General features: G+C 40.1%; 2 protein-coding genes and 2 long non-coding RNA genes across 4 annotated transcripts in view; 2 read left to right on the top strand and 2 right to left on the bottom strand.

Moving 5' to 3' along the window:
• Positions 1 to 2,627: 2,627 nt before the first annotated feature.
• On the bottom strand, positions 2,628 to 6,057 carry LOC127941987 (uncharacterized). Its single transcript, XR_008149240.1, has 3 exons — positions 5,084 to 6,057; positions 3,357 to 3,441; positions 2,628 to 3,089 (listed from the first exon to the last, which is right to left on the bottom strand). It is a non-coding gene; the product is annotated as an uncharacterized LOC127941987 (long non-coding RNA).
• Positions 6,058 to 6,482: 425 nt separating this feature from the next.
• LOC127941977 (transcription factor JunB) lies at positions 6,483 to 8,015 on the top strand. Its single transcript, XM_052537482.1, has one exon. The coding sequence runs from the start codon at positions 6,744 to 6,746 to the stop codon at positions 7,671 to 7,673; it is 930 nt and encodes a 309-aa protein (XP_052393442.1). The 5' UTR covers positions 6,483 to 6,743; the 3' UTR covers positions 7,674 to 8,015.
• A 5,332-nt stretch (positions 8,016 to 13,347) lies between these two features.
• LOC127941962 (riboflavin-binding protein-like) overlaps positions 13,348 to 15,182 on the bottom strand; it is a 7,373-nt gene continuing 5,538 nt past the window's right edge. The window contains exon 6 of the mRNA XM_052537453.1: positions 13,348 to 14,842. Within this exon, the coding sequence (XP_052393413.1) occupies positions 14,489 to 14,842 (354 nt within the window). The 3' untranslated portion in view covers positions 13,348 to 14,488. The remainder of the gene's footprint in view (positions 14,843 to 15,182) is intronic.
• The window catches only part of LOC127941968 (uncharacterized), an 8,970-nt gene continuing 8,521 nt past the window's right edge, over positions 14,734 to 15,182 (top strand). The window contains exons 1-2 of the long non-coding RNA XR_008149237.1: positions 14,734 to 14,865; positions 15,064 to 15,154. This is a non-coding gene — a long non-coding RNA (uncharacterized LOC127941968). The remainder of the gene's footprint in view (positions 14,866 to 15,063; positions 15,155 to 15,182) is intronic.

The following is a 15,182-nucleotide window of genomic DNA, read 5'->3' as shown; positions in this document are numbered from 1 at the left end:
CTTCATTCCTCGGTCTGGTGAGCAGTCTGCAAAAAACATCACACACACACACACACACACACACTCCTAAAATAACGTTTCTTCTACTGTTCTTCAGGTCCGGCAGAACCTATATCAAGAACCATTTTTGGCTTTGATATGGACCTTTGGAAAAGAATAAAGTTCTTGATGTTCCATTAGGCCTATCATCTCGATCAACACCAGATCATAGAAGATTTCCAAAGAACTTGAAATAAATGGTATCTACAAAGTATGAAGATTGTTCCATGACAGCAGACTGATAAACAGGAAAACGCTCCAGTGTGTATCTGCTCATGATGATGAGTGTTTGTCAAGTGCTGAGCGAATCCTCTCTTTATAACAACAGGTAAATAAGAGATTGATTGTGCGGTGCAGCTTCCCTGATTAACTAAACATCGCGAGATTTCGATGAAGTGAAGACAGCGTTTAGTGACTGCAGAGGGATCGCTCTTTGCACACTTTCTAGGCTGTCTAATTCTGACTGTCTCAGAACGGATATATTAACCTCAGAGAAGAAAGTGTCGTGTTTCTTGTCATGATTTTATTTGTCTTGATGTTTCAATATGACTCGCTCGTGTGCTGTGCGTGTATTCATGTGAGAGGAGCTTAGTCAAAAAACTGTTTTAGTGACGTCATTACTACAGGAACTAGAGGGATGTAGTCCAAACGGGTCGTTTTTTGTAGGCGAATTCTGTTAAATAAAATATCTCGCTTGGCATTGAACTTTGAGCTTTGGAATTTTACAGATATTATTTATACTCTAACAACAACATTACACACTAACTAAAGTTTAAAACATGGGATCACGAAGAAGGAGACCTTTAAGTCGTGAAGAGGTAGATGCAGGATGAATCTGTTTATCATCTGGTCTTGTGGAGCTTCATCATCATCTTTATATCTTTCTCATTAGTTCTGTTGTGCAAAGGCAAAAGGCCTTTTGTTTGTTAGCTTTGGTCTGCTATTTACATTCATTTCAATGGAAATTAGGCAAGTCTTGAATCCTTTTACGTTTGTGAACATTGCAAATAAATCGGCTGCAAAACGGTGTCCTCTCACATGATTGTCTGGTTGTTATGTTCAGAATAAATCTATTAATATCATCACATTACTGTATGTTATAGCCTTTGAGTCTAGATATTATACAGGCGTTACTATAATGATGGTGATCAGCAACTAGATATTGATGAAGTGGAAATTACTGCCTCTTGCCTTGGCGTGACACCTCACTTTTTATCTTATTAGATAATTTTCATTACTAAAACATTTAACTGCCAGATTTACAGTCTCCCATCTATGATTAACTTGGCTGGATAGACAAATAAATCTCTAAAGTCATTTTTCTGAGTTCCACACTTTAGCGAGTTACGGTCTTTTGCCTTTGTAAGACAGAGCTGTTCTTCACGAATCTGCTCATTATCTCACCCTCGAGGTGAACTTTATCAGGATCCACATGAAGGTCGTGACCCTTCACCCCCGCTGACACACTGGGATTCCCTGAACTGACAAAGACTGTTGAGCTACACAGATCCAGTATCACACAACACGTTTCATAATAAGACCTTCTTGCCTTTAGCACTAAATAACTAATGCAGTTCTCAGATAACTACACCCAGTTATTCAGACGTCATGTGGCCTGTTCGTCTCGTACTGAATCAATCTCTTAAATCCATCAGCGGCGCTTGCTGCAGCTTATGAAAGACAGATGCTTCTTAACGTCCATAAATCTAGTTCAGACACCTTCTGGCAACATTAACGGGAATGAACGGATGATTCCTTAGACTGGAATGATCACCTGTCAAAAACAGATCAGGAGGTGATCAATTATACTTCATAATGCCTTCAGGCCTTCAGACAGACAGACAGACAGACAGCATCACTGAGACTACACATTTCCTATCAGATGTCAAATAGATGTTTAGAAGATGTCTTTAAGATGTTAATGATTGAGAATGAATGTAAAACTGTGAAAACTGGAAAGTCTGTCAGATGTTTGTACACAGCAGATGCTTTCCAGATGCTTTTACGTGTTTAAAAACACAAGAGTGCAATGGAAGTCGCTTAAGAAAGGTAGTGGAAAATGTTGGAAAATAACATTACTCGTGTGCGTCTGGAGACAAAACATGGTAAAACGAGTCTTAAGCCTTGTCTGTGAAACCAGAGGTATGTTTTTTTAACTAAAGTGCTGTGTTTTTAAGTACACACGTGCGAGAAGCTGCAAAAGAATCAAGGCTCCAGTGCAACGCTCAAAAGCAATTTATAGAAGTTCATTTTGGGAAGAATAAAAATTGTGACTTTATCTATTCTAAAAATATATATATAGATAGTTTTTGTGAGAAATAAACCCGCAATGGCATGAAAAAAAATCGCAACATTGTGATATATATGTTTATTAATCGTGTGGTGAAAATGGGATTGTATAAAGGTGTTATCGAGTCTTTACACAGAAAATGATAAATGCAAAAGCGGTGCAACCAAAAAATAAATGAATAAATAATAATTGTAATTGCATTGCCCTGTGTCTCGTGTTTCCAGCATCACAAACATGCTTCAGATCTCCAAGAAAATAGGGTTTGTAAGCTCCTCCAGAATGAAGACAAGCAAGACAAGTGAAAAGTTAATTATTCATATATTTTATTGATTATAAATAGATCGGTATGATTAATAGTGGACTGTTTTTTACACAGAGTACTGGTGAGATGGACATTACTCATCATTACCAGGCTGTTAATTGCTCGGTTTGTGTGGTCATGACAGGTCAGTGTATTTACAGACGCTCTTCTGTGTGTGAGTTTCAGTGAAGCGTTGGCTCTCTGACCCTCTCTAACCCTCGTCTGTCTGGAGGCGCTCGGCCCTTGTTTTCTGCTGACTGCTGCTTCAGTGTTTAACGCTCTTCAGGGCATCTCCAGCAAACATCTTGTGTTTTTTTGCTGACGCAGAGACGCGGTCGAGTCTGAGGGGAGACCCCTGATTGTCTGCGCTTGCTGACCCCTGATTGGCCCTGACACCAGCGGTGACATCATCTGATGAACACAGTACAGCAGTGGCCTAAAGATGATGTCACTGGCACCCTGAGGAATATGAGATTTATTTATTAGTATTTTAGAGAGAAAACAAACTACTGTTATTTTTTTCGAGGTTACTCGTAACCTTGACAGGCGTTGTGACAGGCTTTGTGAGTAGTGCTGTATATATTTGGATATTTATGAAAAGGCATTTAGTAATGAGAGCTTTCTCAGTTTGTGTTGGACATCATTTTGCATCCACACACACACACACACACACACACACACACTATACAGTCTCTCTCTCTCTCTCTCTCGGTCTCACAATCTTACCGTAAATGTGATCCGGCCTCAGGCAGATCTCTCTCACACGCAGGATCAGCTTACATTATCTTTACTGGCTCGTATCCATGTCAACCTAAACACACACACACACACACAGTGAATAAACACACACATATACACTTGATAGCGATTATTATTGACTAGAATCAACAGTATTAAAATGCATTCCTAAAGTATAAAGGAACATATGTTTTTGTACAGAAAAAGATGGAAATTATTTATTTTATTTATGAATTTTTAGAATAAGTCTTTAGAATAAGAGCTGCTGCCCTTCATCTGAATAAAACAAGCATTCAGCCAGAGAACTGCATGTACCGACCACACGCAGACCAGGTAAACAACAACAGCACACTGACCTTGGCTCATAACACACACACACACACACACACACACAGGTTCATCTGTCTGTGTGGGATTTTTCATGGTGCTTCTGCCACTGCTGTGCTAGCCTCGTCATGGCACAGTGCCACACACACACACACACACACACACACACACAGCCCACTCCTGTCAGTGTTACTGTAAACATTTAACCACCCGAGCAAAATACTGCAATTCTTCTCAATGTCACAACAGTCTGATAAAGTCACACACTTCTCTAGAAACACAAAGCAATAACAATGAAACTGAAAGCAGAAATCAGTCTCAAAACGGCTTGTTATAAAGAAATTTGGCTGTTTAACAGAGGGGATTTCGAAACATTATGTGAGTCAAAGCACTGCATATTACAATATATGCATTTTATAATAATAATATATGATATGATATTTAATTAAATGTATACATACAGTTTTAAATGTTGTTTTATATCTAATAAAACTGTAATACATTTACAAAATGTTATTTTAAATTTAACAGAAACAATTAATAATATTTAATAATAATAATAGCATTTATTTAGTGTTCATAAATATTAATAAATGATTAACAAAATATCTTATATTTGACAAAAAATACATAGCTTTCGTAAATGTATAAAACAAAATGTAACAAACTTTAATAATATTCATTATTTTAATAATACATATTAGCTGTACTTCTTTGGATTACATTAAAATAAAATCTAATGTTTTATTTAATAATTTATTAAATGATAATAAATAAATCCCCTGCTGAGAATCCTGTGTGTGATCCTTACTAACATACATTAACATCAACACATGTTTTCAATAAACAAAATATTATTTTTTATTGATTTTTTATTTTTTATTTAACAAAAACTTTCATTATATTTCTTATTTTAGTAATAAATATATATTTATATTAATATTCATACATCACGGTATAAATAAATACACATAAATGTAATGATTTTTAAACTAATTAAATAAATGCAGAATTTCCTCCTGATAAAGCTATCTGTGTGATATCTTCCAGGTCAGCTGACTCAGTGTCTGATCACAGCTGCTCCGCTCAAGCCTGATCTCAGGTGGGTTACAGGTTACAGTAACTCTCCAGCTGCTCTCACACACACAGCAGCACAGGTGCGGAGCGGGACGTCAGCCGAACCCCTGAACTACAGTACCTGAGAAGGCCAAACTGATCAAATAACACTCTGATTCATGTCAATGTACTGCCATTGAGGTTTAATATGACTTTTTGTTACATCAAACAAACTCAAAAGGCCTGAAAACAACTGACTCGGACTCCATTTCTCTCAGTGAAAACATGATATTCCCTCAAAGTGACTAGAGAGCAAACAATTACTGACTTACCTTATCTACATACTTAAGAATTGAGTAATCATTCATGGCTCACTTTACAGGTATAATTATGCAGCATCAGTATATAGGCTTCATTATCATTACATATAAAAAGCCTCTAGTCTAATTTGACTGCTGAACCTGAGTTTCGAGTCTAAATATCCAAACGATTAATAACCTATTCACCTGGTTTAGAGACCGGCGTTTAACAACTAATTATTGTTGACTATTATTATACGATAGAAAAGGCATTTTCTGTATGTTCTTCTGTGTGGGATTCAGTTCGTGTTATTTGTCATTGTGTGTGGATTTCTTAACTGCTTGCTTGTTAAGCAGGTGTTGCTCGTGAGTGTCGGGAACGCGCCTCTGCGCAACGCTCCAGATGAAGTGGGCGGGGCAACTGACGCTCCCTCAGAGGAAGAACTTGACGTCACGAAGCCCATATTTGGACTGTAAACTTCCCACAGGAAGCGGGTGACGGAGGATCCGTGATAAGCAGAGTTTTACAGCGGCACTCTTCTACTGACTTGCACATTCAGCAAGTTGAAAAATAACAGCTAGATTTTTATTTACAAATCTGAGTTACGTAATCTGACGTTTATATATATATATATATTTTTCTTCAGGCTATATGACAGAAAAACAATAAAAACAAATACAGCAATAATAGATAAAATCAACAAAATTAGCTTGGACAGAAAACTCTTTTCGCAATTTTCCTAATGATTTCCTTTTAGATTTTACATCTTGTGTTTATGCTAACATTTCCGCGCATTAAAATCATATTAAACCCTAAAACAGCAGTTTTCAATTCCAGTTCTCTTGTAGGCTACCACCGCTTTAGACATTTTGCATGTTTCTATTCGTATGATTCCAGTTCCAAGGGATCGTATATGTTCCATTGAAAGGGCAGTATAGTGCGCGAGACGTTAATTGAACTTGTACGTTATGTAGGCTATTTATGATGTCACACTTCATACTCAGTAAGTTTCGTGTGTGTATGAACTCGCTGCAGGCTGTGGCGTAGCACAAATCTGTGATTGAAGTAAACTTCAACAGATGTCACGTGCTCAGGGAGTAGGGAGAAGTGAACACTGTGTAGGGATCCTGTCAATTTGAACACAGTTTAAGCAAAATACGGCGTTTTTATAACTGTATGTAGTCCAGCTATAAGCCAACCATGTAAATCCAATGCTAGAACCCCTTTCTTTTTTAAATAAATAATCGTAGATTCTTTTAGAATGTTGGCTGTTCCTAAAACCGTTTATTTAATGATTTCGAATTTGCCCATTCGCTTTTCGCGCGCTGCGCCCTCGGGCTTGTTTACTGTCCCAGCAGTTCCCGTCAATGACGTGTCGAGGCGTGTGACGTGGACTCCGTGGGGCGGGAGCTGCTTATAAAAGCGAATCGGGATGCCGCTCCACACGAACGAACGAGACAGAGCAAATCCAGCGAACATCTTTCCCAAAGAGCGTTCGCTTTCAACAGACAGGCTCTCTGAATTATTCCCGGTTTCATTGCTGCTGCGTTATTTTTGACCTTCACGCGGAGCATCGATACAACAGAACGCGGATCCATTGCCTGTCATCGTTTTTGGACGGGTTACACAGCGGACACTGAACTGTCAGACACACTAACGTTAGAAGAGAAGCCGGTCTTCCAGAAGAACTCTATGAGTACAAAAATGGAGCAGCCGTTTTATCACGACGACTCGTTTCTGTTGGGTTACGGTCACAACGACGCGGCACTACACGACTATAAACTCCAGAAACAGGGCATGAACTTGAACCTGAACGAGCCCTATCGGAACCTCAAATCGGACTTATATCAGTCCAACAGTGCTGATGTGGGCTCGCTCAAACTCGCCTCTCCGGAGCTGGAGAGGCTCATCATCCAGACCAGCAGCGGGCTGCTCACGACGCCCACCCCGGGCCAGTACCTCTACAGTCGGGGGATCACCGACGAGCAGGAGGGTTTCGCGGAGGGCTTCGTCAAGGCTCTGGATGATCTCCACAAGATGAACCATATGCCCCCGCCCAATGTGTCGATTGGAGCCGGCGGTGTGACGACGTGCTCGACAACTGCGTCTGTTTTCGGCTCCTCCCTGCAGTCTGAGCCTCCCATGTACACGACTCTCAACGCGTACTGCCCAGCGCCCAGCCACCCGTCCGCCACCATCAGCTACCTTCCGCCGCACCTACAGCAGAGCCAACACCCGGAAAACACGCACGGGTTCCAGCACTCCGGCGTCCTCCAGCAGCGCTACGTGCCTTTGAAAGAGGAGCCCCAGACTGTTCCCGACATGCACAGCAGCGACTGCTCGCCACCCATGTCCCCGATAGACATGGACAACCAGGAGCGCATCAAAGCGGAAAGGAAGAGGCTCCGAAACCGACTAGCGGCCACCAAATGCCGCAAGCGCAAACTGGAACGCATCTCCCGGCTGGAGGAGAAAGTAAAGGTGCTCAAGACCGACAACGCTGGCCTGTCCAACACAGCCTCCGTCCTGCGGGACCAGGTGGCCCAACTCAAACAGAAGGTGCTGAGACACATGAACAGCGGCTGTCAGCTGATGTTGACCAGCAAGATGGAAGCGTTTTAAACCGTAGCCAACGCAGAAACAACACTGGACACTTGCTGGACCGTGCTTTACGACTGATCGGCTCTGGGACCTCGCCAGCTCTCAGAAGAGGCGTCTCGGACACGCTCTGGGTTCCGAATAAAACCGAGCGCGAACCCGCGACCGGAGCGCGAGAGAAGCCAAGAACGTCATGATCAACCGTGTATTTGATCTGATATTGTCGTGCAATACTACAGTTCCCGAACTCATAAATTATTGTATTACTCAGGTTGATCCTGACACTATGTTAACAATGTCACATGTTTACAATGTCTCTTTTTTTATGTGTGCGCTGTTTATTTAAGTAAATATATTGAAAAACAACTTTCGAGTCTATGGCTTTTCATTTGTGTTATATAATTATTGTTATGTAACTCTTAAGCTGACCGTTCCTAGAAAGTCCACATCTAGCCACGAAACTCAAAAATATGATATTATGTTTCACTGTTTGTGGCGTAATCAGATATTCTCGGGGTTGTGAATTGATTCGCACTTCCTGCGTTTGTGCGTTTACACAAGAGGCACCAGGCCTTTCCTAGTGACGTCAAGCACCACATCCATATATGGTCATTTTTGGCCCTCGTACGTCACTCCCCACCCACACACCCGGGCGAATAGTTTCATTGCTCCGGGATCAACGGGGCAGGAGAGCTTTCAGAGAGGGGCTTTCCGAAGCTGGATAAGAGCACAGTGAGCATGTGGGATGGTGTGTGTGTGAGTGTGTGTGTTTCCATGGAGCTTAGTGGGCTGAACGGTTAAAAGGAAAGGAAAAAGGAAAAAATATGCTGCTGCTAATAAACGAAACTAATCATTTAAAATATATTCAGAAACATATATATTATATATATATATCCTGTCGAATATAGGCCTATCAATCAGAAAAACACACTGATGAACTTTGTGCAGAGATATAACAGGTCAGAGAGAGGCCAGGTCAAAAATACACATCAGATGTGAGGTTTATATTCGGAAACTGAATCATATGTGAAGAGATATCTCTTGAGTAAGATAATATGACTGTTGAAAAACAGCCTAAATTGGATATATACAGATTTACACCCAAAATCATTATAAGCAAATCAATATATGTTATTGTTATTGTTATTTTTTTTTAGTTTAGTTTATTTAAGTAACAGAGGACTGGATCTTTTTCATTATAAGCAGAATAATCTGCTCTTAAGTAATGATATTACTGTGTGGTTTGGTGCTTTGGCTGTCTTCAGGAGATGAATGCATCCTTTGGGAAGTTACTGTGACCTCTGGAATGACTGGACCGGAGGCGAAGAAGAGAAGGATGAAGAGCATTAGCATGAAAATAGCTGAGTGACCCTGAGGTGAACCTCAGTAACCGATTCATTCACTTATAGCCCAACACTGAAAATAATATGTTTTTGAGCATACTGTGGCCTACTTTATTATCATTAAACAGCCTACTATTACACCAACGGGTCCTAACTATATGCAAAAACCCAAGAAGACCCTGAAACGTGTGGGACGTTTGTTTTTGTGCCATGCTCTCGCTGGTAAATGGGAGCGGGGTTTTCACTGGTCCACCTGCCGCTGACGTCAGTGACCCACCTGCGTGTTTTTCTGCTCGCTCTCGAGGTGGAAATCAAAGCGAACCACATCAAAGCGCCGAGAGCAGGCGCGCGCACACGCTCGGCTTGTTTTGGAGATTTTAAAGGTGTACCCCACCGTCAGTCACTTCATCTGACACTCGACACACATCAACAGCTCTTTTAGCTCTGGAACATTCTCACCTCCTCTCTCTTTGAAATCAGCTTGTTCCATGCTATGACCAGGTTTGCCGACTTTGATATGAGGCGCAAATAACCCTGTTTAATTAACCACCTTATTTTGCAAAACAGAAGTTAGGCCTACTTTATATAAATGTGCGAGACTTAGCTGCTGTAGGTAGTGAATAACTAATGGGCAGTAAACAGCCATAAAACTATGTGCACTACAAACCAGTGCGTTTACAATATTAAAATAATCCCAAATTACCAGTTTGCAATACTACTCTATACACTAAAATAACTACCGATTAGCCATGTTTTTCTTGGTAAAAGTGTAGGAACCATGTTTTAAGTATCATATAACCACTGTGTATCAGTGTATCCACGGGTGTGCCAGGGTGTGCCTGTGCCACCCACAGTGGCAGCTGGCACACCTAAAAATAAATGCAGAATTATTTTTTATAGTTTCAATACAAAAATGTTTACTAAACTTGGGCTATTGTTGTTTACTTAGAATATATATATATATATATATATATATATATATTTTTTTTTTTTTTTTTTTTTGTTCGCGACTCGGTTGATTCAGATCGGCACTTCGGAGCCTGTCCGCGACTCGGTTGATTCAGATCGGCACTTCGGAGCCTGTTCGCGACTCGGTTGATTCAGATCGGCACTTCGGAGCCTGTTCGCGACTCGGTTGATTCAGATCGGCACTTCGGAGCCTGTCCGCGACTCGGTTGATTCAGATCGGCACTTCGGAGCCTGTCCGCGACTCGGTTGATTCAGATCGGGACTTCGGAGCATGTTCGCGACTCGGTTGATTCAGATCGGCACTTCGGAGCCTGTTCGCGACTCGGTTGATTCATGTTCGCGACTCGGTTGATTCAGATCGGCACTTTGGAGCCTGTTCTCGACTTGGTTGATACAGATCGGCACTTCGAAGCATGTTCGCGACTCGGTTGATTCAGATCGGGACTTCGGAGCATGTTCGCGACTCGGTTGATTCAGATCGGCACTTCGGAGCCTGTTCGCGACTCGGTTGATTCATGTTCGCGACTCGGTTGATTCAGATCGGCACTTCGGAGCCTGTTCGCGACTCGGTTGATTCAGATCGGGACTTCGTAGCATGTTTGAGATTTTTTTAAATTCAGTTCTGGACATCGAAGCAGGAAGTGTTTGTCCAACAGTTAATTGGTGATAAAGGAATATTTGGACTTGAGGCTTTTTTTTTACCTGTCGATTCAGCATGTACATGGACCCACACACAAAGGTGGACACACTCTAGAGGGGTGTGCCAGGTAGGGCGACCACCCGTCCCGTGTAGCGCGTGCGCGCAGTTTGAGCCCAATACATGCCTCCCACAAATTGAGACTGTGTCACGCATAATCAATGCTTGCTCAAAAAAAGTTGGTCGCTATATCTGGAGTCACCAACCCGTCGATCGCGGTCGACAAGTCGATCTTGGAAGCATTTTAAGTCGATCGCGAAGATTTTTCAAAATCTGAGAAAAAAAGTTGCGAGCCTCCGCTGACTGCGCGCGCACCTCCCGAAACAGACGAGACATTTATACTTGACACAACTGTTTTAAACTGAAAACCAGACCATACAACTGATTTAGACGCGGGTGCCGGTGTGATGAGATGTACTAGTATCCGTCTGCTCGGGCATGATTGTTTTAGGCCTGTAATTGATTGATTATTGAGGTAATAGGGATGGCACGGTTCGCTGAAATAAAAAAACCAAACCGTTCGGTTCACCACACACGGTTCTGCACGCGCTTCAACTTAAATCTGACAAAGCATCTGTAATATTATCTGTAATATGTCTTGCTATAAATGGCATGTAAAAAAAACAGGGTTCAGCTAATAAATGTTTCTGTTGATGCATGCGCATTCTGGCTTCCCAGACATTACAAAAACATGAAAAAAAAAAAGATCTATATTGAGCAACTACAATTCATTTTAATCCTATAATTATATATTATAATTTATTTAATGTGAATAAATTGTAATGAAAAATAAACAAAATGAAATAGCTAAAGTTCAAAATTATCGTATTTGGAAGAAAATTATTATATTTAACAATTAACTACATTTTGACACGACCTGCAAATTAACACTTGGAGTATGGTTGGACGGAATCAGTGTGACAAAAATACTGTCCCATAATTTTGCACAGTAATCTGACAATAAATGTGGCACACCCAGCTTTTCATATGCACACCCAGAGTCTCTTTTCTGGCTACACTACTGCTGTGTATAACAGTTTTACTACAAAAAACACAGTTAAACTATGTTTAGTCTACCAAAACTATTATAGTAGGCTAACTGGTGCTTTCGGTTTAAAACCATGGTTCATTTTTGTAATGGATATGGCACTGCTTTCACATAAAATACATTTTTTGATGTATACGGAGTATTTGAGTATGTTATTTTCATAATGATAGTTTTTAAAGTTTCTAAAGACGTTTAAAAGACGAGTTAACCTGATACTGTTTGTTTATTTGCTTTCATATCGAATGTGAGTTTAATTAACCAGGTTTAATGTGACTGTATCTCTCTTGTTTCCCTTTTATTCAGTGTAATTGACTTGAGAACGGCTCACAGGCCTGTAAAACGCAGCTCTCATGAATGAGTCAAAGCTCACTGAGCGAAGTTTCACAACAGAACCTGTGTGTGTTATTTTTATCCTGCCTTCGCGATGAGCCAGAGCTTGATGGAATATTTATTCTTCATACTTCCTCTGTTCTAGAGGACAAGAGAAGCTTTCAAGCTTTTCATGCAAACACACACACACACACACAGGAGAAACATCAGTGACTGATGACGACAAACTGTGGGCAGATCTCCTCCATCACACAGTTTTTGCACATTTCATCTCTCTCTTTCTCCCACTCACACACTGTGAATCTCTCCAGCGATCTCATGGATATTCCTTCTTGTCCCTTCGAAGGCCGTTAGATGAGGCTCTGATTGTGTTTCTGAGTGACTCTTTCCATCAAACACCCAGCTTCAGCTCCACACGGGGGTTATCATGTACTCCAGCATGCTCAGACTCTCACTGATGCTTCTGAGGAGGTTTTTGTTTTACTAACCTGTGGGTCAAAGCAGGGGTCAGTTAGAAGCATTATGAAAAGAACATTAATTAAATCATACAACAGTTAGATGTGGTCCAGCAATTAGACAATCGGTGTTTCAAGAGAGGTAATATATTAGCTGTTTATTAGACCTATATAAAAGTAGACTTCAAATCAAATATTAATATTATGGCTCAGTCTCAGTTGTGTTGATATTCAGTATACAACAGCATTATTATTACAAAACATATTACTATGATGTTATATGTTGTTATTTTTTATATATTTTTTCATCGTACCTGACTTGGCCAGTCTTCTACTCATTTTCAAATGACTGATACTAAAGTAACAATGGTTGGCATAAATACTGCTCCAGTTTCCGCTCGTTTGAATATCATGTGGGATCATGGGAGTTTTTGTGTTTATGTATTTGGGTCAACCCTGGTTTATCTTATCATGACTTAAGTATAAAATCACTGTCAAAAACTGAGATTCACTTTAAAATTGGGGTCATAACGCCATCTACTGGAGTAAATGCCATAAAACTTACCCATGGCCTTGAAGAAACGTTTTGGATGTTTTCTGGAGAATAATTCTGCTTCTCATTACACAGAGATAGGACACAAAATAAGCAGGATGACAGGATGTTCATACTGTAATACGAATGGCATATATTTATGTATTAATTATGAGTAGCCTACTGTAAATTCATTCTGACTAAATAGCCTATATTGGCCTACTGATTTAAATTCAATTATCTATTGTAAATTTGGCGGTAAACACCATATACGCACACAGATGAATGATAACAAGCTTTTTTTTTTAAAAAAAGAGAAAAACATTAAAAGAACAAACAAATTTCAGTTTTATTTAAGAATTAGAGACACAGGTAATATCAGAACAGAAACGCACTTGTTTACTCACTAAAGCTATACGATCGCACACAGCGACGCGACGTCATTCACATAAACAAAACACGTCATCACGTGACTCGCCAGATTTTACAGTATTCTCTCGTAGTTTCTTTACAGCGTTATTTTTTTTATGTAAATCAGTGTAAATACTGGATCATGTTTTCACTAAAGTCATTACGCAAAAAAATAAAATAAAATAATAATAATAATAATTAACACAACATACCGACATCACACATAGGCTAGTGTCATAATTTGTGAGGTTACAGATTATGAGACAGTAGAGCACATTATCATGAAGTATCACTGTTATGGAAACAAGAGACAAGCGACAACAGCATCATTTAGTTTGAAGCAATCCACAAAAAACAAAAAAACAAAAAAATGTTATGTGATTTCAATTACTCTGAATAAACGGATAATGTAAAACAATATATGAAACTCAATTTATTGATGTAATGTGACGCATTTCTAATTACTTTAACACTTTACAATAAGCTCCTCTTTGTTAGCATTAGTTAACGCAGAGAAGTTAGCCTAGCCATAATATTTTAGGAGTGTTTTACAAGCAAATACTACTTTCTATGTTTAGATTTCAAGTTGAATTCAAAGTTTTATGTGCCCTTTCTTTTAAATTGTTTGTTAAATATACTGTACTAACAATTTCTGAGTAAAAATTGTTTCTACAATGGTGACTACCTTCTAGCTAACATTAACATTATTATTATTATTATTTATTTTTTTACTACAGCATTTTCTAATCTTCTTTAATGTTTGTTAATGTTCATGTTAATTCACGGTGCATTAACTAATGTTAACAATCAAAATCTTACTGTAAAGTGTTATCCAGACCTAAATTCAACTCTTCATGTTGCCTTTAACAGGTCAACAGGTTAAAATTAGCAGAATGTCATTTTACAGAAGTATCTTTAGTTCACAGAGGATTGTTTTGCTGACTGTGTTAAATAGACAACACTTTAGAAACCTCACTGCATTAGTTTACTGTAAATTCAACTGATAAGATAAAATGCACATTAACAAACATTTAGCAGATCTATCACATTTCTCCTAGAAGCCGCTCCCGCTGCCCTCCGTGTCGCTGGTGAGCACTGAGCGTTTGCGCAGTACAGCCTTGGCACTGCTCCTCCGGGCCTGAGGTGGCGCTGTGGCGCTGCGTGCTCGAGGCCCTGCGGGAGGGCAGGGGGCTCTGTACTGCGGCAGGCCGCTCTTGGTGGTGTCCAGTTCTTCAGGGTCTCCTTCCTGAACCCTCAGAGCTGCGATCACCTCTCGATCAGACGGACTGAGGGTCAGACAGCCGCAGCTATTGCCTTCAACACCGTCTTCCTCCCCGGGGTCGTCTTCAACTGTCATGAAAGCTTCTCCCCAAAGACTCTCGCAGAGGTCACGTCCATGCTGGTACATCTGATCAACAAACACAGATGCATGTGAGTACATGATTCTTTTCCAACTGTAGATCCAACCTGACAGTAGAAGAAGATGTTCCACTTTAATGCTGCTATAGTGGCCTCTTGTGGCAATGCTGAGAATGCAGTGCAAAACTGATTCGTATTAAAGGGACAGTTAGCAAGAAACTGAACTGTATTTATATTGTTTTTTTTTTTTTACAGCTGATCACGATAAAGCAAGAAGAAGAAGAAGACGCCTCACTTGCTGGCTGAAGAAGAAAACGCAAAGGCGTTCAGGACAGTTCGGACATTGTATTGAAAATCAGAGGTAAAAAATTATATAAATACTGTCCAGT

Source organism: Carassius gibelio, chromosome A3 (assembly GCF_023724105.1).
Source record: "Carassius gibelio isolate Cgi1373 ecotype wild population from Czech Republic chromosome A3, carGib1.2-hapl.c, whole genome shotgun sequence".
NCBI lineage: Eukaryota > Metazoa > Chordata > Actinopteri > Cypriniformes > Cyprinidae > Carassius > Carassius gibelio.
This window is presented reverse-complemented; position numbering and strand designations above follow the sequence as displayed.